This window comes from Chaetodon trifascialis, chromosome 15, assembly GCF_039877785.1.
Source record: "Chaetodon trifascialis isolate fChaTrf1 chromosome 15, fChaTrf1.hap1, whole genome shotgun sequence".
NCBI classification, from domain to species: domain Eukaryota; kingdom Metazoa; phylum Chordata; class Actinopteri; order Chaetodontiformes; family Chaetodontidae; genus Chaetodon; species Chaetodon trifascialis.
This window is the reverse complement of record NC_092070.1, coordinates 5,649,702-5,675,837: the sequence shown is the minus strand read 5'-3', so window position 1 is coordinate 5,675,837 and position 26,136 is coordinate 5,649,702. Positions and strand designations below refer to the sequence as shown.

Sequence of the window (26,136 nt, the reverse complement as noted above, 5' to 3'; positions counted from 1 at the left end):
CCAAATCTCAGACCGAACTGTTGGCGGTCGATTTGCATTGTGGGAATATAGGCATCCAGATTTTGAAAAGGAAGAAGAATGCATGCAATAAAAAAAGATGATATGTTTGGTTCTACTGCATTGATTTTAATTCTTTAAAAAATAAAGTGGTGAAGTGGTGAGGCCAAAGGCAACAAGTCCAGTTGAATGGTCAGGCTGTATCAAGTAACATTTATACATATTTGACTCTGACCTATGCACTTATATAACTGGAGTTATGTCCAGGCAACTTCTATGTTGCCTAGTCTCATTATTGAATAGGGGACAACCTCCATTCCATCGGGGTGTTTACGTTCATTCACTGTGATAGAGAGCAGTGATTGTGGTGAGCAGTGGAGAGCTTTGCCTCCAAGCGTGCTTCAGGTTGTTAGGACTAAATGATTCTTGGGCAACTGAATAGGTTCCTGGGGGTTTTGAGGCAGTTAAGGCAAACAAACTGTCAAGCTCTGGCATTGTTCCTCACTTGGTGTGCATCAAGAAGAATTCCTTCTAGAAAAGATTGTTGGAAAGTGTCTGCCAGTATCCCCATATTTGAATGATCATTGCATCTTGCTTCTAAGATACTGTCTAACTGTGATAGTTAGGCACCCTGTTTGTAAAGCATAGAGCAGTGACTGTCAACTGCTGCCCTGCAGGTCGGCTCCAGTCCACCAGAGCTTCCCATCTAGCCTGCAGAATATTAATGAATTCAGAAAATGCGCTCATCATCCAGTGGAAGAGGCCCAATCCATCCTGAGAGCAATGGTTGAATAGCTCGCCAACCTCTGGCAATGAGGCTAAAAGTCTGTAATTCATAGTTCACCTGTCTTACAGAATCAGGTTTTTCTGCAACTCCATGGTCTCTAGTCATGTACCCACCATCAAACCATTCAGCTCACAGGCTGGCCATTCCCTGGATCTGACAGTAGCGAGCGGTCGGGACTACTGGAAGTAACTCCGGAGTTGGCAGAGAATCACTAAGTTTGTCTGTTAAACACAAGCAAGAGGGTTTAATTTGAGTCTCAACCTTTATTTGCTTCCTGGGATCCCAGAGAGGATAATTGTATATTTTTGATTTGCATTTGAAAGTGCAGCCCCAACCGTGTCTGCTTGGAAAAATTCTGGCCCTTGGAAACATATGGTTGATGACCCCGGTGTAGGTGATCATCTGTGCGGGTTCCAGTGGTCCTTCTTAGTGGTCCAATTGGTGGTCCAAATTGTTGAGAGCCACTGTGTTGGTTTACCCCAGAGACGCCAGTTACATAGGAAATAGAACATGAAAATGATGCAAACAAAAACAGGAAGAACACAATTAAAAACAAAAACCACTTGAAGTGAAAAAAGGACGGTTGTCAAAGTATAAAAAACAGACTGCAGACAGACAGATGCTTTTAATACAGACTGAAAAAAAAACACAAACAAGACAACACAATGTGATCAAGAGAGCACAGTTAACCTCTTGTCCATTTCCAGGTGGGGGTCCGGGAGAAGGCCCAGGAGGAGGAGGAGGCCCAGTGGACCTGCGGACAGAGCCCAGGGTGGGATCTCTGTCTGGGGCTGCGACAGGGGTAGACACAACCCTGAGAGAGCAGCAGCTCCAGCAGGAACTTGTGTTACTCAAACAGCAGCAGGAACTCCAGAAACAACTGTTGTTTGCAGAGTTCCAGAAAAAACACGAAGTGCTCACCAGACAACATGAAGTCCAGCTCCAGGAGCACCTGAAGGTAGTTAGTAAGGTAGTTAGTCTCCGAACCTGTTCACTGGCTTATTCACAGCACACAAACTTTCTGTACTGAGGTCAGTTGGTTTATTTGTCACTCAGTAAAATGTTTCTGTCTAAGCAACAACAGGAGCTGTTGGCAGCAAAGCGGCAGCAGGAGCTGGAGCAGAAGAGGAAACTAGAGCAACAAAGACACGAAGAGCAGGAGAAACATCGACTAGAGCAACAGCTGCTGCTGCTGAGGAACAAGGAGAAAGGCAAAGAGAGTAGGTTACACTGCTGCTACTGCTTTCACTACCATGCTATGCACGTGTTAGCTCTGTGCGTAAAAGCTGCTGGTATAAAGACAGCAAAGTGTCCTGATTGCTGTCCTCTCTCTTTGATGTCTTTTGGAAGGTGCCATTGCCAGTACAGAGGTAAAGCTGAAGCTGCAGGAGTTCCTTCTCAATAAGAAAGAGCCTGGCCTTGGTGGACTGAACCATTCCTTCTCCCCAAAGTGCTGGTGAGGACTGCAGAGGGCTCATTCGGTCCCTGCACACATCTGTCACATCACTGTAGCATTACATAGTGTCTCAAACTGAACTGTGTTTTAAATATATAATTTTTAATGTACTGTAAATGTAAGCTGCAGCTTCTGTGCTGTATAATTAGGAAAATGTTTCACAGATCAGAGTGTGATCCCTCCTCATTGTCTGATGTAAATAGCATGTCAGAATCACTCCTAGGAATCATGCTGAAATTTAACTTAGGACTAAAATTTAAGTAGAAGGTAATTTGACTCATGCATGAAATTATCCCATCCATCCAGCTGCGTCATTTTACAGCTGGCTGTTGCCTCATTTCCTGTTCCACCGTCAGATTCCCCTTTACACTTAGGTGCAGGCAAAAATATTAAATTCTGTAATGTCACCCAGGGAAATGCACTGTAAAAACATGACAACACTTCTCAAATATTATAACCCTGCTATTACTTTGAAACACATAATGTAAGAAATAGTGAGCCAGATATATTAAATTATACTTGTAATTGAAACATCCTTCATTATGCAAGCGACATAGCCTGTTATCACTGAGGAATCGTTGACAGCATTGTGAGGTGCACACAGTTTGATTAATGACTTAACTTGAAGTTGTTAGTTCTTACAGCATCGACACTGTTGCACAGCTGCATTTTCCCACTGCAGAAAAGTGTAAAGTTGTCAGGACATCACCCTCTGAGGAGACATGTGCTCTCCTCTGTATCCCACACGAAGTCAGTTTGAAAAATGATTCCAGTTGTTAAATTAGGTTTCAATAAGCTTAGTGTCATCAGGCATTTCCAAAACGTCTCTTCGCTCACAGAATATCTCAAACTCCATCTCCTGGCCCCTCCCAGCAGAGAAAACACCTCTCAAGCTCCTAAATAGCAAATCATTGCATTGAGTCATTTCCTGCATTAAGAAAGTTCATAAAATGCTTTTACTCCTTGTGTAAGTTACCACAAGAATGAAAGCTCTTCAATCTCAGTGCAGGACTTTCAGCTTCATAGCAGACGTTATGATGATGAGTTTTATCCGTGGTTAAAATGGAAATGCAGACACAGAACCATGTTTTTCAACTGTAGCTTCACTGTGTATAACAAAATAACTTACATAACTAGTTATCAAGGTTATATATGAAAAATCGTGATGCCAAAATGAATAAATATTTTAATTTCATAATGATATTTAGCAATATTCCATTCACAGAGTAGAATTTAAGTAGACACTGGCCAGCAGCTCATTTGACTTAAATACATTTATATGCAAATTTGAATAAATAAATTGATCCAGCAAGTGAGTTCATGAATTGAAGACATTGCTCCTGTTGACAGATATTGTTGGTGTCCTTTTGAATTTCTGTCCTGTCAATGAATCCTTTCTACTGGAAACAGGCTGTAGCACACATTTACATATCAGACACCCATGTTTGTTGAACAGATAGATGATTGTGCTCTATTCCATGTCTGCAAGGGCCAAGAGCAGACAGGATGTCAGGTCTAGTTCGTTTCAACAGGAAACATTTCACTGATCTAAAACGTCACAGGAAAATGTGTATTTCAGTCCTTGCAAAGCCTTTTCCCTAATAAAGCACTGTTCAGCAATAATCAATGAAAGAAGAGGCGCAGAGAAAATACCTGCAAACTCAATAAAAGTAGACTGAGCAGGACAGCAAATGACTTTACTAAAACACTTTTTCATGTAATATCATGACTGTTGTCCCAGCCGTCTAACCCGCTTTCCCCGTGTGTGTGTGTGTGTGTGTGTGTGTGTGTGTGTGTGTGTGTGTGTGTGTGTGTGTGTGTGTGTGCGCGCGCGTGCAGGGGAGCCCAGCAGAGCTCCCTGGAGCAGGGCTCTCCTCCGCAGAGTAACACCCCGGGAACTCCTCCCTCCTACAAACTGCCCCCACTGCTGGGGAACTATGAGGGCAAAGACGATTTCCCACTACGCAAGACAGGTAGGAGAGACAGGCGGAGGAAGTATATGTGCGTATGTGCACGCGTGTGTGTATGTGTGAGATTTCTCGCTTGCCATGTAAAAAGTAGTTTGACGAAGGACAGCACAGAGGTGGAGTGTGGTGTCTTTAGATGTACATATATGTATGTGTGTGTGTGTGTGTGTGTGGTGTGTGTGTATGTGTGTGTGTGTGTGTGTGTGTGTGTGTGTGTGTGTGTGTGTGTGTGTGTGTGTGTGTGAATCAGTCTGAGTCTGACTCACCAGGAAATAGGTAGAAATAGATACACACACACACACACACACACACACACACACACACACACACACACACACACAGTTTCAGATCCATATGAAAGCATTTTCTCTGAACATGTCCATGTGAGGTCAGAGGTTCTGTCCCTACAGGAACCTGAACTAACTGTTCACTAGGTTACTATTATTATTATGTATCCTCACAGGGCACATACGTAGTTTACAATGACAACGGTGGCAGATTTGCTTCTGAAGTGCAAAGTTACATTTTAATCAGGACGTATGTTTCCACCTACCTGTTTATATGTGCGCTTTCAAGTCGGACACATAAAAAACAGTGATAACGTCAGAATTTTGGAAGAAGAAACACATATAATATATAATAATAATAATATAAAAAAATATTGCGAAAAAGGCTTTTTACTGAGCTGAAGTTGAACAGTTGGTGTATCAGCAAGAACAAAATGCAACAAAGTACAATGGAAACAGACTTAGTGAATAAATCATAATGTTATGTACATGAAGCATGTGACTTAAATGTTCCCGGAAGCTTCCGCTCAACTGTGGAGATAAAAACATCATATCTGTGTGGACCAACGAGTAAACCTTGCATAACTTAATACAAGACACACATGAATGCCATATTTTCAGCACATTTTTCACATCGTGTTTGTTTGAGTTTGACCAATGCTTTTAAATAGTCACCCCAACTCCCACTATTTTTTTTTTAGACATTCAGATTAGAATTTGTGCTACATTTAAGATAAGATAGGATAAGATAAAGGGAAAAAAAGATACATTTGGATGGAAACTTGATTTAAGGATTCTTTGATTTCATGCAGAAGTAAACCAGCAGAAATGACAACTCTCACTGGCAGACTTTATCAGCTGCAGCAAGCTAGCATATTAAGCTAATGTAGCACCATGTTTTGGTTGAAAATGTCATCTCAGGCTGACTTTTTAATGTTTCCAGCTGGCTCTTCTTAAAACAATAATCCTCTAAGAGAGTCTTAAAGATGCACTCGGTGGCTACACACTTGGTGTTGTGCTAAAAGACTGAGGCTGAAGCTAGATGTCCTGGAAAGATTGCATTTTTTCCAGCTGGTGATCCATGTAGAACAACACGAAATACTGTACAGAAACACCATTGTTCTTGCGTTGCAATGGAGAGCTAGTTACAGTTACTTTAGTTACTTTAGTGCAGTATGATAAAGAAAAAGGTAAGATCAAGAACAAAACAACCCATTTGACCGCCTAGCAGACATGCTTATTTTGGCCAACATAACTTTCCCAAAACCAGGAAACAGCAGGGCAGAGCTGCCATTTACATTAGCTCTGATAGCATCACTGATTTTTGTATTCAGCTGACAGCATCCGTCTGACAGTTGAGCTGTCCTTGTGCAGGATGAATACACTCTTTTCTAAAAGTGTCTTCCTTTCAAACAATACTTCAAGTTCAGCAGCGGTAATTATTTTCTTTTGTGCCCTACTGCTTTCCAGACATGCCCAACGCATTTCAGAACAGCCCACCATCAGCTCTTCTTTAGCGGCACAATCAGATTAACTGTGGTTAGGTTCATTTACATCTGTGGCTCTGCGGTCTTAGTAATTACATGCTGAGAAATAAATCCTCCATATATGCCCTGCAGCCTATGGATGGAGTGAATGGCTTAATAGCGCACATTTAAAATATTGACATTTAAACCACTTGTACAAGCTCCCTTCATGCCAATGGTCAAGTCTCACTCAGTCAGATCTGTCATTGGCTGCCCCGATGCCTCACAGTCAAGTGGTAAGCAATGACAAAGCATCCAAGCACTCCCAGATCCAAGACTGTTGGATACTGTTCAGGCAGCTTAAACCAATAAAACCTGAATGCTTTTTCCTCTTCCTGCCCCTTGCCCTTAACCTTGACTTTTGGACCAAAGCTACCTTAAAATACACCTACTGTAGCTGCTCATCCGGCAAGCAAACTAGCCAACCAAAATGTGCAGCCAGCCAAAATGTGATGAAGGATTACCAGACAGCCTGCGCTCCTGTATCTGCCCTGATAGTCTCCTGCTGGCAAACCACCAGGCATCTTAAAATACCCCCATTAGATACTCTGCCAAACAAAACATTAAGAAACAAAGAGATGTACAAAAACGTAATTACATGACAATGAGACATAAAAATAACAACAAGACAAGATTTAAAACTGAAAAATGCAAAATCAAGAATACACAAAAGCAACTGCATTGACATAAAAAGTATATTCTTCTTTTGGCTGTATTCCAAACAGACTGTAATATAACTATCTCTCTCTCTCTCTGTCTCTCTCTCCCTGTCTCCCCCTCTCTCCCCTGTCTCCCCCTGTCTCTCTTGGTCTCTCGTCCAGTCTCCGAGCCTAACCTGAAGGTGCGTTCACGGTTGAAGCAGAAAGTGGCAGAGAGGCGGAGCTCTCCACTCCTTCGCAGGAAGGATGGAACGGTTATCAGCACCTTTAAGAAGAGAGCCATAGAGATATCAGGTGAACACACACACACACACACACACACACACACACACACACACACATTGTACATACTTGCACGAAGATGTTTTTCACTCTTAAAGAAGTAGGAGTTTGAACATAGGAAAACTCAGTAGTTTAGTGTGTAAACTCAGTATAAATAAATTATTTTAATAATACATGTGACACATGTTTTGAGTTTAGTTGAAGATTAATTTGTCGCTCCCTCTCTTTTTTTTGTGTCTGTGTCTCTCGAGCAGTCTCCTCTCTCTGTAATAGTGCTCCAGGTTCAGGTCCGAGCAGTCCCAACAGTTCCAATTCAGCTATCGCCAATGGCAACACAGGATCTGTCCCCAACATACAGACTGAGGTGCAGACACACACACACACACACACACACACACACACACACACACACACACACACACACACACACACACACACACAGAAACACTTTATTTTAAGATTCAAAGTCATACTCATCAACACGTGCACATTGTCACCGTTCATTTCTTCATGCTGGACACGCAGCTCGAGCCTGCCCTCTTCAGTTCATTGTGGGTCAGAAAAAAACAAGGCAGTTATTTGTACATTTGCAGAATAAGCGCTTTAGAGAAATATAAATGCATCAAAACCGGACAGAAATAAATAGGTAATATAAATAGTAGCTTTATATTTTCATTACAGTAACGGAGGAAAGGCAGTTTTAAAAAGGCAGGGTCTTAGGATGGAAATGAATAGTGGTGATAGGTGACAAAGACCCAGCAGCATGAGAAATCACTTGTTGCCTTGACTTTGACTGGGAACATGTAATGGTAATGGAGAACCAGTAGATCAGAATATCTGAAGGCTTTGTAATTAATTTCCTTTGTTTTCCGTGCAACTTGCCACACATTTTTGTATTTGGTTGTGTTTTCTATATTGTGTTATGTTTGCTATATTTAATTGTTTTTTTCTGTTTTTGCAGTGTCTTAGGGTTAGTGTTAGGACATTTTGTTTTGCTTGTGTGATTTCTGAAGTTCTAGCATTTTGTGCATTAAACTGGAGAACTTTGGCTATTCAACAAATCAGCTTAGAAGACACTGAAGATCACGTGTTTCTCTCGGTTTAAAGGGAAAATATAGCTGCATGTAGTCAATGTAGCAATGATAAGTAATGTTATATTTTCTAAAAGCAGATCCCAGCACAAATATATGTAATGCACAATGAATGGAGTCTAAAATGGAACCTTGGGGTACACCACAAGCGACATGGGCAGAAAAAGATAAAGAATTATCGAGGTGTTTATTATGGTTGAATACTGGGCCCAACTGCATCAGACACTTCCTTAAGATAACTACTGTATGTGGAATTATGTCCACTGAGCAACCTAACAAGACTCACATTGAATTGAGTGCCACTTATCAAATGTGGACAAGTTGCAGAAGTTTGCTTGGAGTTGGAGTGTCTGTTACTGTGTTGCTGCACAGAAACATAATTTCTTGGAAGTAGTCTGCTGATATTAACAAGGGATAATGAGGCCTGCTGACTCACAAGCATCGTCATTTATCCCAATATGTGCAGATTTGCTTTTATATGAGGACTGAAATCTGAAGTGGAGTGTAAACAGGAAGTGGGGCGGAACAGCTGGACGATTTTGCTTATTGGCAAATGTGTTTGATTGGGACATTAGATAGTTATTAAATATGCATATAAGCAGCCAAGTCGAATGAATGCAGCTTACAAAGATGATTCAGAGGGTGAAATGACTTGATTTTAGAGAGATGCTGTTCGTTAGTCTTTACAGTAAGTGTTAATAACAATGGTTACCATAGCAACTTGGATGAATATATACAGAACACTGCTAACATTCCACTGAAACAGACACCTGAACTAACCAATCTGCCTGTATGTTTGTTTATCTGCAGCTGAGGTCTCTCCATCAGACGCTGGGGGCTGATGGGACATTGAGTCCTCTGAATCTCTACACCTCACCCTCCTTGCCAAATATCTCCTTGGGCCTCCCTGCCAACACACACATCACAGTGGGTCAACACAACACAACACAACAACACAAAACTATATTGCACACAAAAAGCGTAACATACATGTCCCTATATGCATATATACAGTATATATATATCATTATTCTTCTGAAATTACAGTCAGGAAAGTGTCTCCTGAGTTTTACAGCTGTTTATTTTGTGTGAGTTTTACAAGTCAAGGATGTCACCTAACCTGCAGTCACCACATTGACCAATACAGATATGACTGCACTAGTGATTGTGTGGTGGTTACCTAGACTTGCCTGTGTGGTAACCATGGTAATGCCCCCTCTACAGCCTCCCCAAAAGCTGTCTACCCAGCAAGAGGCTGAGCGTCAAGCCATCCAATCACTGCGAGGGGGCGGAGCTCTAACAGGGAAGTTTCTCTCCACATCTTCCCTACCTGCAGGTAAGACTTACCAGAGCTCATAATTTAAGTTAATATGGATTAATCATACATATGTATACACACCGACACACACACTCATATATATACATATATACATGAACATATACACATATATACTATATGCGTATAAATATGTATGTAAATACATGTACGATACAGTCTCATTTATGTGTGAGGAAAACATACAGTATAATTAGTTTTAAAATTTATTGAACTGTTCTGAATTGGTAATGATTTGATAATGTTTCTTTGCAGGGGTTGGTCATGATGTGGAGACACCGCCCCCTAGCTCTCACTCTGCCCATTCCTCGTTATTGCAACATGTGCTACTACTGGAGCAGGCTAGGCAACAGACCGCAATGCTAGCTGGTACACACACACCCATGCACAAGTACACTGAAGTCTACAGTAACATCCATGCTAGTGTCCACCCATAGTGTCCAATTCGCTGTCTTTCTGTTATGATCCTCCACCCACTCAGTCCCCATGTACAGCCAGTCGCCGCTGGTTACAGCAGAGAGAGGCGTGTCTAGCGGCATGCGGGCGGTCAACAAGCTGCCTCGCCATCGGCCATTGGCTCGGACCCAGAGCGCACCTTTGCCCCAGTCCCCTCAGGCCCTGCAGCAGCTGGTGGTCCAACAGCAACACCAGCACTTCCTGGAGAAACACTACAAGGTACACACATTCTCACACACACACACACACACGCGCGCGCACACACACACACACACACACGCGCGCGCAAAATTGTACATGCACATGTTTGCACACATGCAACATTACCTTGTGTGTGTGTAGATGCTATCGAAGGGGACAGAGCTTCCCAGGCCACCGCCCACCCACCCAGAGGAAACTGAGGAGGAGCTAACAGAGACCAATGACATGCAGGAGGATGAGGGAGGGGCCAGCCTTCACAGGTGTGACATTTCTGACAACCAATCAGAATGACTGATTAATCTTTATCTATATTTATCTATGTTACAGTCACCTGAATGTTGTTTTTAATAAAACTGCCATGTTCTTCTAACCAATCAGGCTTCAGAAGGAGGGGTCGGATGACAGCGCACACCCCTCTGAGCGACTCGGTGTGCACGTGAAGGGTGAGGAGGAGCATGGAGCGGTGCATGTGAAAGGGGAGAGCACAGAGAGCGAGCTGGATGAAGAGGAAGAGGATGAAGACATCATCCAACTGAGGGAGGGCGATGAAGAGGAGAGGGCAGGGTACACACAGGTTTGTGTGTGAACACTCTGCAGAGACTGAAACTGCCCATTTTACATCAGAAAGTCCCAGTGTGTCGCAGCAGATCGACATTTATATTAGATGCTGATTTTGAAATACCAAAAGATAAGTGGTTGAAAGACCCAGCCCAAAACAAAAGCAACCAAAACACTGACTATTCAGCTTCATGGAACAAATACTGTCACAATGTCCACCTTTTGTAATGCTAAACTAAAATCGGTTGAAGTGGGCACATGTAGAATGTGATGGGTGGGATGGATGCATGAGCTCATCTGATGGGGATGTGGGGGCAGGTGAGACAAAAACAGTTTGGGAAGCACTGCTCAAAGATCCCAGATCCCAGGTCAGCCTTAAATTCACCACATTTCGGTTACGCAGCATCATCCCACAGAGGGATGAATCATACGAATGCATCATCGGCCGACCTCCTGCTGTTTTCTGTCTCACCGTGTGTGCTCTGTTACAGATGTTGCTGTGCATTAGCTCTCTGACTCATCACAGCTAACGGCTGGCCTGTTCCTTCAGTCCAAACCTGAGATGGCCAAGGGTGTTTTTCACCCTTGCATGATTGTTTGCACACACAGAAGTGCTGAGCTGCAGTGCATTTGCGTATCACAGTTGGGTGTTCTTTTTGGGTGCTGCTTCTTCAGAGAAACAGCACATTGTGCTTTGCTGAACTCTTTACAAAACATACCAACTGTATTACCTGCTCCCAATGACATGTACCTGCATTTAGTTTACCAAAGTTTGACAGCGACACAGACAAGACTGAGTGTGTTCGAATAACTAGCTCATATGCTGTCAAAGGCTGAACACTCTGGTATTTGACCAGTTGGTAACGTGCATGCTGTTTGAATAGCGATGTTGTATCATGTGGAATGCTGAAGCACTCTGGTTGAACTAAAAGCTTTTAAGGAAGTTAACAACACAACACAAATTATTCCAGCACATCAACCATCTCAAAAACTGATTAGAGCTCTTTTGGAGTGGACAACTTGAGGTCTCTCCACATAACCCCCTTCCTATTTATTCTGTTGTCTGCCTCGGCTGCATCATTTCACATTTCCATTGTAGTGACCCTGCTACCCAGCCCATGATTTGTAGTATGGCAGAGAATCATATTTGTTGGGTTGCTATTTTAGCAAGCTTAGGTGCAACACAAGACACATGTCCATGCTGCTGGACAAGGAAGCTAGAAAGCTTAAACCAGTTTAAAATGAAGTCAATTTATTGGATGACTTGATAATGTGAAGACACAATAAAATGTATGAATAAAAATATGAAACGTCAATTCTTTGCTATAGCAGACAAAAACATACAGTTTAAGCTGGAAGCAGGAAGCTGTTATTACTGAAAATTAAACAAAACCTGCTGTACATTAGGGCAGACAGAGTTAGCAACGTGCTAACGATTGGAGCTTCAGAGAGATGGATATTTCCTCTAAGGAGTTGTGAAGACCCAACCAGAGCTAGAAGGAGAAGGAACACTGGACTTGGCCAGAGACACAGCTCCAAATGAAGGCTTGTGTTGCTCAGTTTCTGTTCTGTTTCATGTTCTGTGAACATGTAATCACTTGAGTCACTTTGGTTGGGCCTGAAGACTAAAGACTGAAGTTTGGAAATGAAAAAAATCTGCCAGTGTGGAATCAGGAAGAAGTGCATAACACACCTGAATCTGAAGAGTCAGTCAATTGTGTTGCATTGTGGGTAATGTAGGTATTAAGAAAGAAGAATGTGCTACAGAAAAAGATCTCTGCTTCTGCTGCGTTGATCCTTTTTTTAAAACTGCATCATGAGACCAGCAGTGTGGTTGGAGTGCACTGCTAAATTGATGGAGTTCTGTCTTAAACGTCAGCAGGAGTGGTCACATGTTGTCCTCCAACCCTAACCTACACACTTCAGTGTTTTTTCACTGATCTTTTTTCTCTTGCCTCATCACATCTCTGATCCATGTCCACTGTGGGTGGTTGTTTGTGCCTGAGGAGGAGGCAGCTTTTATTTGAGGAGAGGGTTGAATGGATCAATCCAAAATGTATGATCATATTTAACATTTTTTTTAGTGCAGGGTGAGTCATCAGAAGAAAAGCTTTGACATTTTACAGAAATATTGAAGGGTGGGATTTGAATATAAGATTGGACAACACTTTTGTCATTTTGTGACGTATTAAGTATGTGCAGTCATCGTTACCGAAGGAAACGCAACTTGAACAAAGACGAACTTTCTTCAGCCGTTTTGGTGTGACTTGAGCAGAGACACTGAGACACACACACACAATTGTTGATGCTGCAGTGACATCACCAGGTGGTGACTCAACCGCTGGACTCACCGCGGTGTGTTGCTGTATGTCTGTATGTCTTCAAGTGTGTGTGTGTGTTTTAGTGTCCACCCACACATGATGAGTCACCCAGTTCACAGCAGGGAGCACAGCAACACCCCCTATATATAGACACTACAGAATATGTGTGTGTCTGCAGTGCACACACACACAAACTGTGGAGGTTGGTGATCAGTGATATTTCAGGACAGTCAGTCCAAGTGTCTTGAAAACGAAACACAAGTGTAGCAGTTGTTGTCATGATAAAAAGTGTAGTAGCAGCAGTTTTTATCAATCAAATGATCAGTCTGTCAAATCAATATGTCAGTGGTACGTTAGCATGTTTTCATACACAGATCCTCATGAAAGTATGCAATGATAGTAATTTCAGTGAGTGTGATGACAGGGAGAGAGACAGGGGCTGGTGTTAAGCCTTCTGTCATGTTTTATACACACACACGCACACACACACACTCTGTCTCACCTCCATCATTGCAGTGAATGGACTGATCTCTGATTCATCCTTCTGCTATGAATCATAACTTTCTCCCCCCCCCCACCTCTGTCTCTCTTCCCCCTCCCATCAGGCTTTGCAGCAGCTGGGCGTGTTCCAGTCCTCGTTGTCCCACAGACCCCTGGGAAGAGCGCAGTCCTCACCTGCAGCCACTGTCAATCCCATCAAACACCTTTTCACCACTGGTCAGTGTTTGTGTGCTGTGGTGCACATCTGTTTTGTTATTGGATGAGAGTTTGACATCAGTGGCGTCAAACCGCCCACTGTAAGCCACCATGCTCGTTGCCTAGCAACAGGGAGCTAACTCTCTGTTGGCTGACAGGTTTAGATGAACTCAGTGAAGTGACTGAAATACAATGAATTCTTGAGTAGCATTTTGTCTGTTGAAGCTAATTTCCTCGTTTATGAGTATGTTTGATCATGGTCCTGTATTGCTGCATTAATTTGCTGTTGCTACTGTTTGCCACCACGACAAACTCTGCATTTCCTGAATTAGTTTCACATTAAAAGCCTTCCAGGAGTTAAGGGGACCAAATCTCTATCTTGTATTATCATAAGCATTATGTGTGATTAGTCATCATCATTTATTTGTAGTTGAAAGTATTTTTAAGGCCATTTAAGGCCTTCATCAGAGAGTGGACAGTGGAGAGTGTACAGGAAATGAGAGGATAGAGATAGATAATGACATGTAACTTGCCACTCCATGGTCAATCATCCTGAGGCTAAAAGTAGCACAGGAGCTGCTCCTAAAAATAAGAGGCCTGTCAGTCCTAACTTTATGACTCCTAAGATTTTATTCTTTCAAGTAATTCAGAAAGCCCCACAAATGAAGTCACTAAAAGTGACCCTAAGTCTGAGAGATGTCAGAGGCAGTCCAGAGCACTCCTGAGGCACTAAGATCTACTCACAGTCAGGGATTTGCTGCGGGTAACTCAGCTCATTTTTGATTTGGGAAAAATCCAATGACAATCACTTTGTCATCCAGATCATCTAAATCTACACATACAATCAAAATCAAACAACGTGTGTGTGTATGTAGCTGCTGTACGCTGCAGGCTGTCTTTGCCAGTATATATCAAAGAATGTATGTAACCTTGATAAACTACGAGTCCTGTAATGTGGATTCAGTAAAGTGGATTCAGATAAGGCATTTAAAATGTGTATCATATCCCAGGTTCTGATTGTTGGTTTTATTAGAAGTGTTCATTGTCCTGTTTGTCACACTCACTTGCAGCTACTGACATCTTGTGGTGCTTATTTGTCACTACAAAATACATAGTGGAAGACCAATAACATGTTTTCTTGCACTGAGGTAGTTGCAAATATTTCATCATGTGAGCCATTATCTGTGTGTTTTTCTGTTTAATTATTTCTCTACTTTTGGCTTTTATTTGAAAATATTGTATTGACATCTCTCTCTCTCGCTCTCGCTCTCTCACTCTCTCTCTCTCCCCCCTCTCTCTCCCTTTCAGGTCTGGTATATGACAGCCTGATGTTGAAGCACCAGTGTGTATGTGGCAATGCTCACATCCACCCAGAGCATGCTGGGAGAGTGCAAAGCATCTGGTCCAGACTGCAGGAGACGGGCTTGCTGGGCCGCTGCGAGGTACACACACACACACGCACGCACACACACACACACACACACACACACACACACACACACACACACACACCCACGCACGCACAGACACACACACACACACACACACACACACACACACACACACACACACACACACACACACACACACTTTGCAAACAGGACCTTTGTACTCACAGAAGAGCTACGCCAGTAATGATGTAATGTCATGGCTGGTGCACACACCGCAGGCTATCCCAGCATGCACTGCAATACACTGTCAACATTCACCTCCTAGAGAAAGTGAGTGAAGCCTTCATGGCAGTTAGCACAGCTGATCTTATCATCATTTACTGTAAATATCTGTTTCTATCACACTCCAGCACCTCCTCTCTGCATCTACACACCAGAGTTTCATTAAGTTTCATTTTATCATCTGACCTGGAAAAGCCTTTGTTTTTTTTGCAACAGTTGTGTAAGTGCAAATTTAAAATGTGCAAATTTCTAACTCGGTCTCTCTCTGTCCATCTGTGTGTGTGAGCAGAGGATTCGTGGGCGTAAAGCATCTCTGGATGAGATCCAGTCTGTCCATTCAGAGTTCCACACTCTGCTGTATGGAACCAGTCCGCTGAATCGACACAAACTGGACCACAAGAAACTGCTGGGTACCTGTCTGTCTGTCTGTCTGTCTGTCTGTCTGTCTGTCTGTCTGTCTGTCTGTCTGTCTGTCTGTCTGTCTGTCTGTCTGTCGGTCTGTCTGATGGACCACCTCCCCGTCTCTCTGCTCTCTCAGCTCTGCAGCTGTGTGCTCTATGACAACCAGTGGTAGTGAAGTACTCAGATCCCTCAGAAAAAGTACAATACTAGTGTTAACATACTGTATTTCAAGTAAAAATGCTGGTTTCAAAATATGACTTATATAAAGCTACAGAGGTACTATCAGCAAAATGTGCTTTAGGTGTCAACAGTAAAAGTTCTGCATTAAAGTGTCTCGTGTGACTGATACCTTACTGTATTTGACATTATTATTTTGCTAACACCTTCAGCGTCTAAGCAGCATTTAAATGTCGTAGCAGCTCCAGGTTGAGCTACTTTTGGTTTGTCCCCATCCTCAGCAAACAGGAGACCATCTGACGGACTGCAACAACTCGTGTAAACAGCAAAGTTTCAGAGTGTCTTTAGATTACAGACACTCTGACTAAAAGATTTTTTCAAGAACTTTTCATTTTGCCAGTGGAATGTATGCATGGTACTTAAAATAGAAAACCTTTAGGGCCTGGGTACATGCCATTATTTACCCCACCAGCTGAAAGAGCCCCATTTAACCCCTGATGTGACCTGCTGTTTAGCTTGAAATCATGAAATGAAGGATAAATCTGTAATTCTGCTTCTCTGTATTTGATCCCCGATTACACACTGCGAGACCTGTAACCTCTACTCTGATTGGTTGTTTCAGGTCCAATCAGCCAGAAGATGTATGCAGTTCTTCCGTGTGGAGGAATAGGGGTGAGGATATCTCTCAACTCAACTGTCCATCTCTGTCCATCTGTCTCTGTATCAGTGTTTGAGCTCTGTGCTGCCCCCTGCAGGTGGACAGCGACACAGTGTGGAATGAGATGCACTCGTCGGCCGCAGTCCGCATGGCAGTCGGCTCGGTCATTGAGCTGGCCTTCAGAGTGGCGGCAGGGGAGCTGAAGGTAACACACACAGGAAAAGTCTACACAGTTTTTGAAAATAAACGAGACTCCCTGTGTGACATGTCCTTCTGTTTATGTACTAGAACGGCTTTGCAGTGGTGCGTCCACCAGGTCACCATGCTGAGGAATCCACTGCCATGTCAGTACACTCACAAGAGCTTTGTTACACCACTGCTTGTCCCACTGCGTCTCATTTTGGTGATGACTAACAGTTTCTATCACTTTTTCTATGGATGTATGTGCCTATGTGTGTCCTATGTGTGTGCATGCATGTGTGTGTGTGAACAGGGGGTTTTGTTTCTTTAACTCAGTAGCCATCACTGCCAAGCTGCTGCAACAGAAACTGGGAGTGGGCAAGATCCTCATTGTGGACTGGGTGAGCATCTCTCACACACACACACACACACACACACACACACACACACACACACACACACACACACACACACAATGTCAGCATTATCACCTGTCGCAGGTGTCACCCTCAATACTTGCATGCTGCAGAAATTCCTTCTGTTTGGCTACAAATTAAAAAAGTACACCTGCAGATATTGAACTACAGTGTATGAAGTTTCGCTCATGCACTATTTACTGTGTGTGCGTGTAGTGTAAAACGAGCTGAACTATCAGACTCAACATTAACTTGGTAACTCAAAAAGAAAATTAAATTCCGCGTTTTCTAGTCAAAGCCAGAACTCTGCTGCACCTCGCTGAATAACACCGGTATGATCAGCATTGATTGTAGAGCTTGCCAATCTGTTACACAGCTGTGCGACCTTAAACCAGTTCACTCTTTTCTCACCTTTGTCCTTGCAAAACCACCCACCTCTTTAATAAAAAATCCAAGGTTGATTCATTTTTCACGTGACAGATCTGGGACATTTTCTCGGTCATCTTGGATCTCACTTCATTTTACACGAATCTTAACTTGGAGGAAAAGTGCTCTTATAATTTGAGCATCCAGTTAATATCTTTGCAATCACTGACTTATTCAAAAATATATTTTTTCCTCTTGTTCCTGCGGTGTGATGTATGTGCAGAGTTTGACACTTGAAGACTGCTTCCACATCCAACTGCTGAAAGTGGAAAGTTTCAACTTACACAAATAACTACATATTCATCGATTCTGGAATTTGAAATGAGAGACGGGGGTTAGATTTCAGTTTAAGGATTTCAGTAAGATCATTGAACATTTTTGTGGAAAAACATAGCAGGTGTAAATTATTCAAAGTATTTTCTATACATCTTAAAACATGTCCGGAAGGGATCTTTAAGTGTAGGAGCTGATTCATTCTGTCCTCCACACTGTCTGTTTATACTGTTGTATAAAACACCCAGCTGGCTTTTTTGTCCGTGGGCTCAGTTTAACATCCGCGCAGGTCACAGAGAAAAGTCAGTGTGACTCACTGCACATAGAGACCCAGTCTAGCTCTTGGCAAGCCACTGGAGGGTGCAAATCCTTGCTGTAGTAAAACGTCTTGTAGTTCCCTCTTATATGGGGGCAGTCTGGCCTCCTGGACCCGTCTGTAATTGCAGGTCTGTGTAACACATTGGCATCTTGTGCATGAAGATTTAATTCAACACCCTAACCTTAAGTTTGCTTTGATTTCCTCTCTAAGTAGATTTAAGCAACATCTAGCTGCACAGCATGACTTTGTGTTGACTGATACGTAGGCATGAAGTAATTAAAAGACATTAAAAAAAATGTAATTCAAAGCCAGTGGCTACTTTGTTCCCTTCGTACTGTATAAAAAGACAAGACTGCATTTCTGTTGCAACACCACACCTCACATTCACAGCCAGTCGCTCTGTCCAGGTTTTTCTGCAGGCAAAGAGAACTAATCTGGATAAAATGTTGACCACAGTGTGTTCAGAGTGTGTGTATCATAACATCCCATTGACCTTCTCTCTGATGCCACCGTGACCTGTCACTGCAGGACATTCACCATGGCAACGGCACCCAGCAGGCCTTCTACAGTGACCCCAATGTCCTCTACATCTCCCTCCATCGCTACGATGATGGAAACTTCTTTCCTGGCAGTGGAGCCCCTGAGGAGGTACACACATGCACACACACACACACACATACACACGCTCTGAAACCCCTCCATTCATCCTCCACACTCCACCGGCGATAATAGTTTATTTTTATAACTTATGATTTATTCAATCATAATCTTTGTTTTGTGATCACCATAAAGGGACTACAACTAGCAGTTCATTATACGTCCCTGTGGTGTTCAGAGACGAATAAATGAACCTTGTACCTTGTATATGTCCTATGAGTTGAGAGTGATCTCACTACAGCACAAGTGTTTCCTCTCATCACTGTACACCCACTGGAAACACTGACTGTGATTCACACACTCACAGGGACTCACTCTCTCCGACCTTTAGCTATAAGATGAATTTCCCTCCAAGGTATCAGTAGTGTGGAGATGAGGCCAAAATGCATTTTTGCAAAGCAGTTCACCAATGATGGCGATACTGCCTGTGTGTTTAAAGGTGTCCACAGTGACGCTTTCATTGTGTGTGTCCTTGATGTCTGACAAATGTGTCTCCTTCCCTGCTTTTTGCTGGTACATTGCTACACCTCTTGCTGTGTTGCTGCCACCAGCTGACGATCGGTAGAATAACACGAAAATTCAGACATTAAGAAAGTGGAGCAGCAGCCAAGGCAAATTTTGTCTTGGCTGCTGCTTCACTTTCTTCTTCTGATGAGCCTCCTCTGCATCTTATTTCACCTCTTCACCTGTTTCGTCTTTCTTCTTTGTGCACATTCACATACATGATCATCCATTTGTATGTGCTAGTACAACAAGAAATACAAACAAAACAGAGACCTGCTCATTAAAACAAACTCCACAGTGATCAGCCACTTCACACAATACCAGTGGCAGCTGGCGATTATTTCCCTATGGGCACTGAGGGCCTCAGCTAGCACACTAGTGACATTGTTGTTGTCTAATTTGGTGCACTAAGCTCCAGCTGTAGGACACATTTACTCAGCAGGTAAATCAGAAACACAAACACTCTCCATCCAACAGCTGTCTCTTTGCTGTCTGATCGAAAAGATCATTGGGCAAACAAAACAAACCTTGGAATTCAACGTGAATGCTGAATGCAGCTTGAGTAATTAACTTGTTCAAGTTCTGATTTTCTGTTTAAAGGCCATCTGTGTATGTGATAGTTACAGCAATGCAGATGTGCTATAGTGCATATAGAAAGTGGCTACAGCTGACAGCTCAGCCGACCGTGTCATCTTCCTGTGCTCTCCATTCTTGTCACCATCTGTTGGACTGGAGCAGTGGAGCTGGCACTGGCTAATGTTGTGGTAATGGATAGGTCTGACCTATGAGGCTCCTGTACTACAGCTGGATGTAAACAGGAAGTTGAAAATCAAATATCACAGTGTTTCTCCACACAAATATTAGACCTAATTTAATACTGTCTTTCTTAAAAGAGAGAGGTTAGAGGTGTCTGCTGCTCAAATGGCGGCATAAAAGATACAAACAGGCACAGCCTCCTTTGAGTGGACTCTTGATTGGCTACTCGGCCAATCGCTCATGAATTCCAGTGTTTTATTGGTTTTAGTGTGTTGTCTTCTGAACCCTTTTCACACCCATTTACTTGTATTATTAGAGTGTATTTCATGACTAAGATGGTGGCCATTAAGTATTATTAAAATGCTTAAAAAAAGATCCATTAATCTGCTAATTTCATATGTTAAATAATCATTTATTAAGCTTGCTTGAAGCTTTGTGGCTACTGTGGTGCCACAGGTACGCTCTCTGTAGTCCAAATGATTTATTGGAAATTAAACTAGAAATATCAGTGGTTCTTTGGGCTTTATGATGTATTTTATATATTATCATGACCATCCTGTTCACACAGACATATCACTAAAGATGCACAACAATAACAACTCTCTCCCTCTCTGCAGGTGGGGTCAGGTGCAGGTGTTGGTTTTAATGTGAACATAGCGTGGACTGGAGGAGTGGAGCCACCAATGGGTGATGTGGAGTACCTCACTGCTTTTAGGTAAACATTATTACCACTGGGTCCTCATCTTTTAAATAGATTTTTTTAAATGATGACGTTATCGAGGTCAACAGAGACCTTGATAGAGAGAGAGAGAGAGAGAGAGAGAGAGAGAGAGAGAGAGAGAGAGAGAGAGAGAGAGAGAGAGGTGCAGATGCCTCTGTGGGAGTTAAAAATGTTTCAGCTTGCACAAAATATTATGTCTTCTAATCCTAAAGCAGTTTGACTCCACTCCATGAATGCACAAGAGGAAAAATCAGAGTGTCTGAAGGAAAAACAGAAAGAGCTGCAAAGAGTTTGAGATCAGTGAGACTCTGAGCTGCTGCCTCGTGCTGATGTTCACTAGTGACTAAATACTGGCCACAAAAAATCCCCTGTGGCAAATGCATTCAAATAAAGTGAGAAGAAAAGTTGCTTTGTGTTCAGTGTGAACACACCTTTAGCTAAGACCATGCTTTAACATGTCCGTGTGTGTGTGTGTGTGTGTGTGTGTGTGTGTGTGTGTGTGTGTGTGTGTGTGTGTGTGTGTGTGTGTGTGTGTGTGTGTGTGTGTGTGTGTGTGTGTGTGTGTGTGTGTGTGTGTGTGTGTGTGTAGGAGTGTGGTGATGCCCATCGCCCAGCAGTTCAGTCCAGATGTGGTTCTAGTGTCTGCAGGCTTCGATGCAGTGGAGGGTCATCAGTCTCCTCTGGGAGGATACAATGTCTCAGCCAAGTGTGAGTACCACATTGGTTCCCATGGTGACCAGACGATGAACCCTATCTCATTGACATGATTGCCGAATAGTCTCGGTGACTCTTTCCTGACTGTGACTGGTGTGTGTTGGCAGGTTTCGGGCAGCTAACGCAGCTGCTGATGGGTCTGGCAGGTGGGCGTGTTGTTATGGCGCTGGAGGGCGGTCATGACCTCACCGCCATCTGTGACGCATCAGAGGCCTGTGTCTCTGCGCTTCTGGGAGACCCGGTAAGAGAGAGAGTCAGAATGTCAGCAATAATTATTCATGTTTTCATTTCAAACATGAACCATGTACCCTTTCTCAACCTGGAGGTGTTGGTCATTGTCTCTCTGAACAATACGGAAATATTCCAGTGCCAGTAAGACCAGTAATACAGCCTTTAGTTCGCTTTGTGGTGATCTGACAAAGAACAGCTAATGTAACGGCTCAGTGCAATAGTATTGTTCATTTGAATGCTCTCTTTTGGAGCGTTAGATGAGGAGATTGATACCACTCTCGTGGCTGTGTGTTAAGTACAGAACTGTCAGGACTCGGCTAGTTTAGCTTAGCTTAGCACAAAGGCTGGACACAGGGGAGAACAGTGAGGCAGGTTCTGTTCAAAGTGGCAAAATACACCCAATACCCAATTAATTAACATGCTGTTTGCATTCAAAAAGAGAGTACAAGCTGGATGTGCTTCTTGGCAAACAGCAGCTGGATGCCAAGTGCAGCATCCCAGTGAGGTTGCCAAGTTTGGTACTGTCATGTCTGTGTAGAGGCAGAAATTCTGCTAACTGGCCGTATCTGGCAACCTGTGCTATTGACCTAGTGGTTTCCTCCAACTCTAGATCATTCATCATCCGTCATGACGCCAGCTCCATGCTTAACACACACAAGATTGATATTGACCCTCTCGCCTCAGACGTGGATAAGTGATTTTACCAAAATTCTGAACTAGTCCTCCAGCACACATCAACACATGTAGCTAAAGAAGCCTCCAGTCAGTGGTCTTAATGTCCTCAGTGAGATGCCTTTCACTGTGTTTGCTGAATGTTTTGTAGTTGAGCTCATGCATTTGTGTTAATACACTCTGTCTCTCTCAGTGTGATTCTTTGTTTCAGTGGCCTCAGGAGAATCCATGTCCAAAAGCTTGGGCCTCACTAGAGAGAGTCATAGAGATCCAGAGTAAGAAACACACACACACACACACACACACACACACACACACACACACACACACACACACACACACACACACACACACACACACACACACACACACACACACACACAGACAGACAGACAGACAGACAGACAGACAGACAGAGCAAGTATCATAAGTGATGAGAGACCCCAACATGCCTTGATGCTGACTCCATGTGTGTCTTTCTGTTCCTCTCTGTCTCTGCAGGTAAACACTGGTCTTGTCTCCAGAGTTTGTCTCAGACATGTGGCCCCTCGGTACAGGATGGCCCTGTGGGGTCTCAGGGCCAATCGGAGGAAGAGGCAGAAACAGTCAGCGCCATGGCCTCCCTTAGTGTTGACGTTGAGCAGCCGAGCTCTGTTCCTGACAACACGGAAACCAGCAGGTCAGCAGTGCACAGTGATGGCTTCACACCATTTTTAGGGGACTGAAAACCAGCAGGATGCAGAGTATAGAAGTGTGGTACCAGTACATGTGCCAGTCAGCCCTCAAGTAGTGTCCAAAGGGCTGATATTCATGGTTTTTCTACTGCCAGTGCCATAGAAAGACAATGTTCTGAGTTTCATTTCATTGTTTTTGTTGTTTTTGCCGGTTTTTCTTTTCCATAGCAAGTATTAGCTTGTGCATAGATCAGTGTCATCTGCATACATTTTGCTCCCACTGCTGTGGGATAGATAGACTAAACAGGAGGGGCCCTGACATTGATCCCTGAGGCACACCCATCACTGCAATTAAAGTTAATTACATTAACTTTAAAGCAAGACGCTGTAACTATGAACAGAACAAATCAAATTATGAGATAATGCCTGTTACGAAATGACTGTTTAGCATGTGTCACATGGTGTAATATTAACCTTGAAGCTCATGTTTTTTAATCACTTGTCATGTATGTGCTGTTAAATGTGACGTTTGATGTTGACGTGCCTGCAGGTCCACGGAGGAGCCAATGGAAGAAGAGCCTGTATTGTAAGAGGAGCTTAAACAAGAACCACACAAGAACTCCACACTCACCTCCTTCTGGCACCTCCTCTTCCTCTTCCTTTTCCTCTTCCTCCGTAGAGTGTGTGTCGGTACACCCAGACTGGGATAGTGCTGTTGTGGAGTACTCCGCTGGGAGATGGTGGGGCCTGTGAAAAACATGGACACATCTCTTTTCTATTGGTTCATCAGCCCAAGGAGGAGCAGACGACTTGTTAGCATCTCCATGGAAACCAGAGGAGTAGCAGATCAGCAAGGTGACGCACCTTGTGACCTGTATTCATTACCACCTGTACACAGCACCACTGAATTTGTCCCCTCCGTCGCCCACTCACTCTCCTGTCTTTCTGTTTTGTCCTGCTCCTCGGTTTCCACATCGGGACGATGACTGTGGAAAACTTGAATTTAAAACCCGCCCAGACAGCAAGCAGACGACTTGTCCGTTTGTCTGTCAGAGAGACGGGCTGAGCGGACATGGGGTTGGCTGGTGGAGTAGGAACAGCCTGTTTTAAAATGAGCAGAGGAGGAGGAACTAGGTGCCTTTAAAAAAAAAAACCAACTCGTCCAATCAGAAACCACAAAACACCGTCGCCGCAACACCTCAGCAAACCAACCAGCCAATCAGGACTGAAGAAACACACTGATGCACACACACATACACTGCTGTTGTTTCAGTCGGTCAGTTCATTTTTGAGTCATTGTTTCTTCGTCTGGATGCCTTAATTTGTTCTTATCTCACTATTTAGCAACCTTGAGAGACGGGGGAGAGAGAACGATAAGAGTTGATATAAATCTATATTCAGAAATGTATTTAAACTGCTAAGAATTGTATTTTCTTTTAAATCTTATAATATTCATACCAGGTGTTCCCAACAGACTGAAGAAAGAGCTCTAAAGCCATCATTACACACTAGACATCTCCAGTAAAAGTCTCCATTGAATATTAATACAGCGTCAATGATAATATTCAATCAGACTCTTATGGGCTCTGGTGAGTGTCTCAGGATCAAGCCTGTTTCAGCAGTATTCATTTTTTTAAGGATGTGCTTAATAGAACTGCATCACTTCAGATCGCCGCTCCTCTCTCTCTCTTTCACTCATTTTGGTTGAGAGTCATGTGACCTGAGCCCCGTCCCTTCTTCTCTATAGGGGATCGTGGGATTGTGACACATTTTTGAAACACCACAACGACCACCATGTCCCCCTTATTTCTTCTTTTTTTTCTTTTTTTGTAATATTTCCTGTTCGGTGTAAATATTGTCTCCTGTCCTGTTGCCCACAGTTACGTCACAGCAGACTCAGTGTGGTCACTTTTCTATATCTGTAGATACATATGTGTATAAAAACACAAGATACTTTCTCTTTTTGTATAAAAAAAGACAAAATAATATTCTATATAAATATATATATATATATGTAAACAGTGTTTTATCCAATCAGATTGGACTTATGAATATATTCTATTTGAAGATGTGATGTTTTAAAGGTTTGGCTGTTTGACAGGAAGTAAGCACATGGTCTGATGTCATCAGACCGCCACCTGTTTGTTTGTTTGTTTGTTTGTTTACAGATGTTGAGGGTGGCTGGATATTTTTGTCATAGTAGTAGTTGTTGTTGGAGGCGAACAGCAAGCTCCGTTTCCTCTGGCAGGACCAGGCAGGCAACGCTGCCCTCCACAGGCAAACAGCAGCAACTACAGGAAAGGAGATATTAAGGTCAAAGGTCACTGGGTAAATAGGTTGGTCCAGTGATGATGTATGTTTATAGTCCTGTGGGGGTGTAGCTTGCCCCTCCACTGATTATGTCATTCACTCGCCCTGATCATCCATATCATGGCTGAGTCACCAGCTCTTGTAACGTTTTAGTCTCTGACCAGCTCTTAAAGTTTGTTACAGCAAAAGTGTTTAGAATAAAAACTCCACAGGTGGTCGCAATGTATAAGACAGGGGAAAAAAATGCCAGATTATGTGTACAGTAATAAATATATATAACTTACCCTGACCAAGAAAGGTCATTAAACTCAGAACAAACCATCTCAAATCAAAGATGACAGAGGACGTCGCTGTGCGTACAGAAGGGAACCAATGGGAGAACAAGGTCTGAGAGATGTCAGAGAGGGAACAGGAGGTGTCAGGGAATGCTTCTGTTCATTGTTTTTAGCTTTGAGATGGCAGTTCAGTCAGGGCAGGTCAACAAGCAGCAGCTGCTACCACAGTTTGGGGGGGGGGGGGTCAGCAAAGGAAATTTCACTATTCAACCATTTTTGCACACAAGTGTGTATTGTTTGATAAATCCAGCATACAGTGCAAAGTAAAAGTAACTGAATTCAGAGTTTGATGGAGAAGAGCTTTCTCGGTCAGGGCAGTGGGTCCTCTGTTAGTTTTTTAGCTGGATACCGTCTGATGGGTTCATATTTTCAACATTCTTGCTGTAACAGATTTGATGATGCACGCACTGACCACCAT

General features: G+C 43.1%; 1 protein-coding gene across 7 annotated transcripts in view; it reads left to right on the top strand.

The window, feature by feature from the left end:
• The window catches only part of hdac5 (histone deacetylase 5), a 60,134-nt gene extending 34,494 nt beyond the window's left edge, over nucleotides 1-25,640 (top strand). For 3 of the 7 annotated variants that reach the window (XM_070980832.1, XM_070980834.1, XM_070980827.1), the window contains 26 exons: nucleotides 1,492-1,757; nucleotides 1,860-2,004; nucleotides 2,135-2,240; nucleotides 4,080-4,213; nucleotides 6,842-6,973; nucleotides 7,216-7,325; nucleotides 8,863-8,979; nucleotides 9,277-9,388; nucleotides 9,644-9,757; nucleotides 9,870-10,063; nucleotides 10,187-10,305; nucleotides 10,424-10,619; nucleotides 13,530-13,641; nucleotides 14,929-15,062; nucleotides 15,583-15,703; nucleotides 16,495-16,544; nucleotides 16,628-16,735; nucleotides 16,819-16,874; nucleotides 17,024-17,111; nucleotides 18,673-18,792; nucleotides 20,679-20,776; nucleotides 21,372-21,490; nucleotides 21,604-21,737; nucleotides 22,593-22,674; nucleotides 22,901-23,078; nucleotides 23,624-25,640. In XM_070980832.1, coding sequence (XP_070836933.1) covers nucleotides 1,492-1,757; nucleotides 1,860-2,004; nucleotides 2,135-2,240; nucleotides 4,080-4,213; nucleotides 6,842-6,973; nucleotides 7,216-7,325; nucleotides 8,863-8,979; nucleotides 9,277-9,388; nucleotides 9,644-9,757; nucleotides 9,870-10,063; nucleotides 10,187-10,305; nucleotides 10,424-10,619; nucleotides 13,530-13,641; nucleotides 14,929-15,062; nucleotides 15,583-15,703; nucleotides 16,495-16,544; nucleotides 16,628-16,735; nucleotides 16,819-16,874; nucleotides 17,024-17,111; nucleotides 18,673-18,792; nucleotides 20,679-20,776; nucleotides 21,372-21,490; nucleotides 21,604-21,737; nucleotides 22,593-22,674; nucleotides 22,901-23,078; nucleotides 23,624-23,663 — 3,185 coding nt within the window. In that variant the 3' untranslated portion in view covers nucleotides 23,664-25,640. The remainder of the gene's footprint in view (nucleotides 1-1,491; nucleotides 1,758-1,859; nucleotides 2,005-2,134; nucleotides 2,241-4,079; nucleotides 4,214-6,841; nucleotides 6,974-7,215; nucleotides 7,326-8,862; nucleotides 8,980-9,276; nucleotides 9,389-9,643; nucleotides 9,758-9,869; nucleotides 10,064-10,186; nucleotides 10,306-10,423; nucleotides 10,620-13,529; nucleotides 13,642-14,928; nucleotides 15,063-15,582; nucleotides 15,704-16,494; nucleotides 16,545-16,627; nucleotides 16,736-16,818; nucleotides 16,875-17,023; nucleotides 17,112-18,672; nucleotides 18,793-20,678; nucleotides 20,777-21,371; nucleotides 21,491-21,603; nucleotides 21,738-22,592; nucleotides 22,675-22,900; nucleotides 23,079-23,623) is intronic. The other 4 variants (XM_070980831.1, XM_070980830.1, XM_070980829.1 and 1 more) reach the window with 4 other exon arrangements.
• The last annotated feature ends 496 nt before the right edge of the window (nucleotides 25,641-26,136 follow it).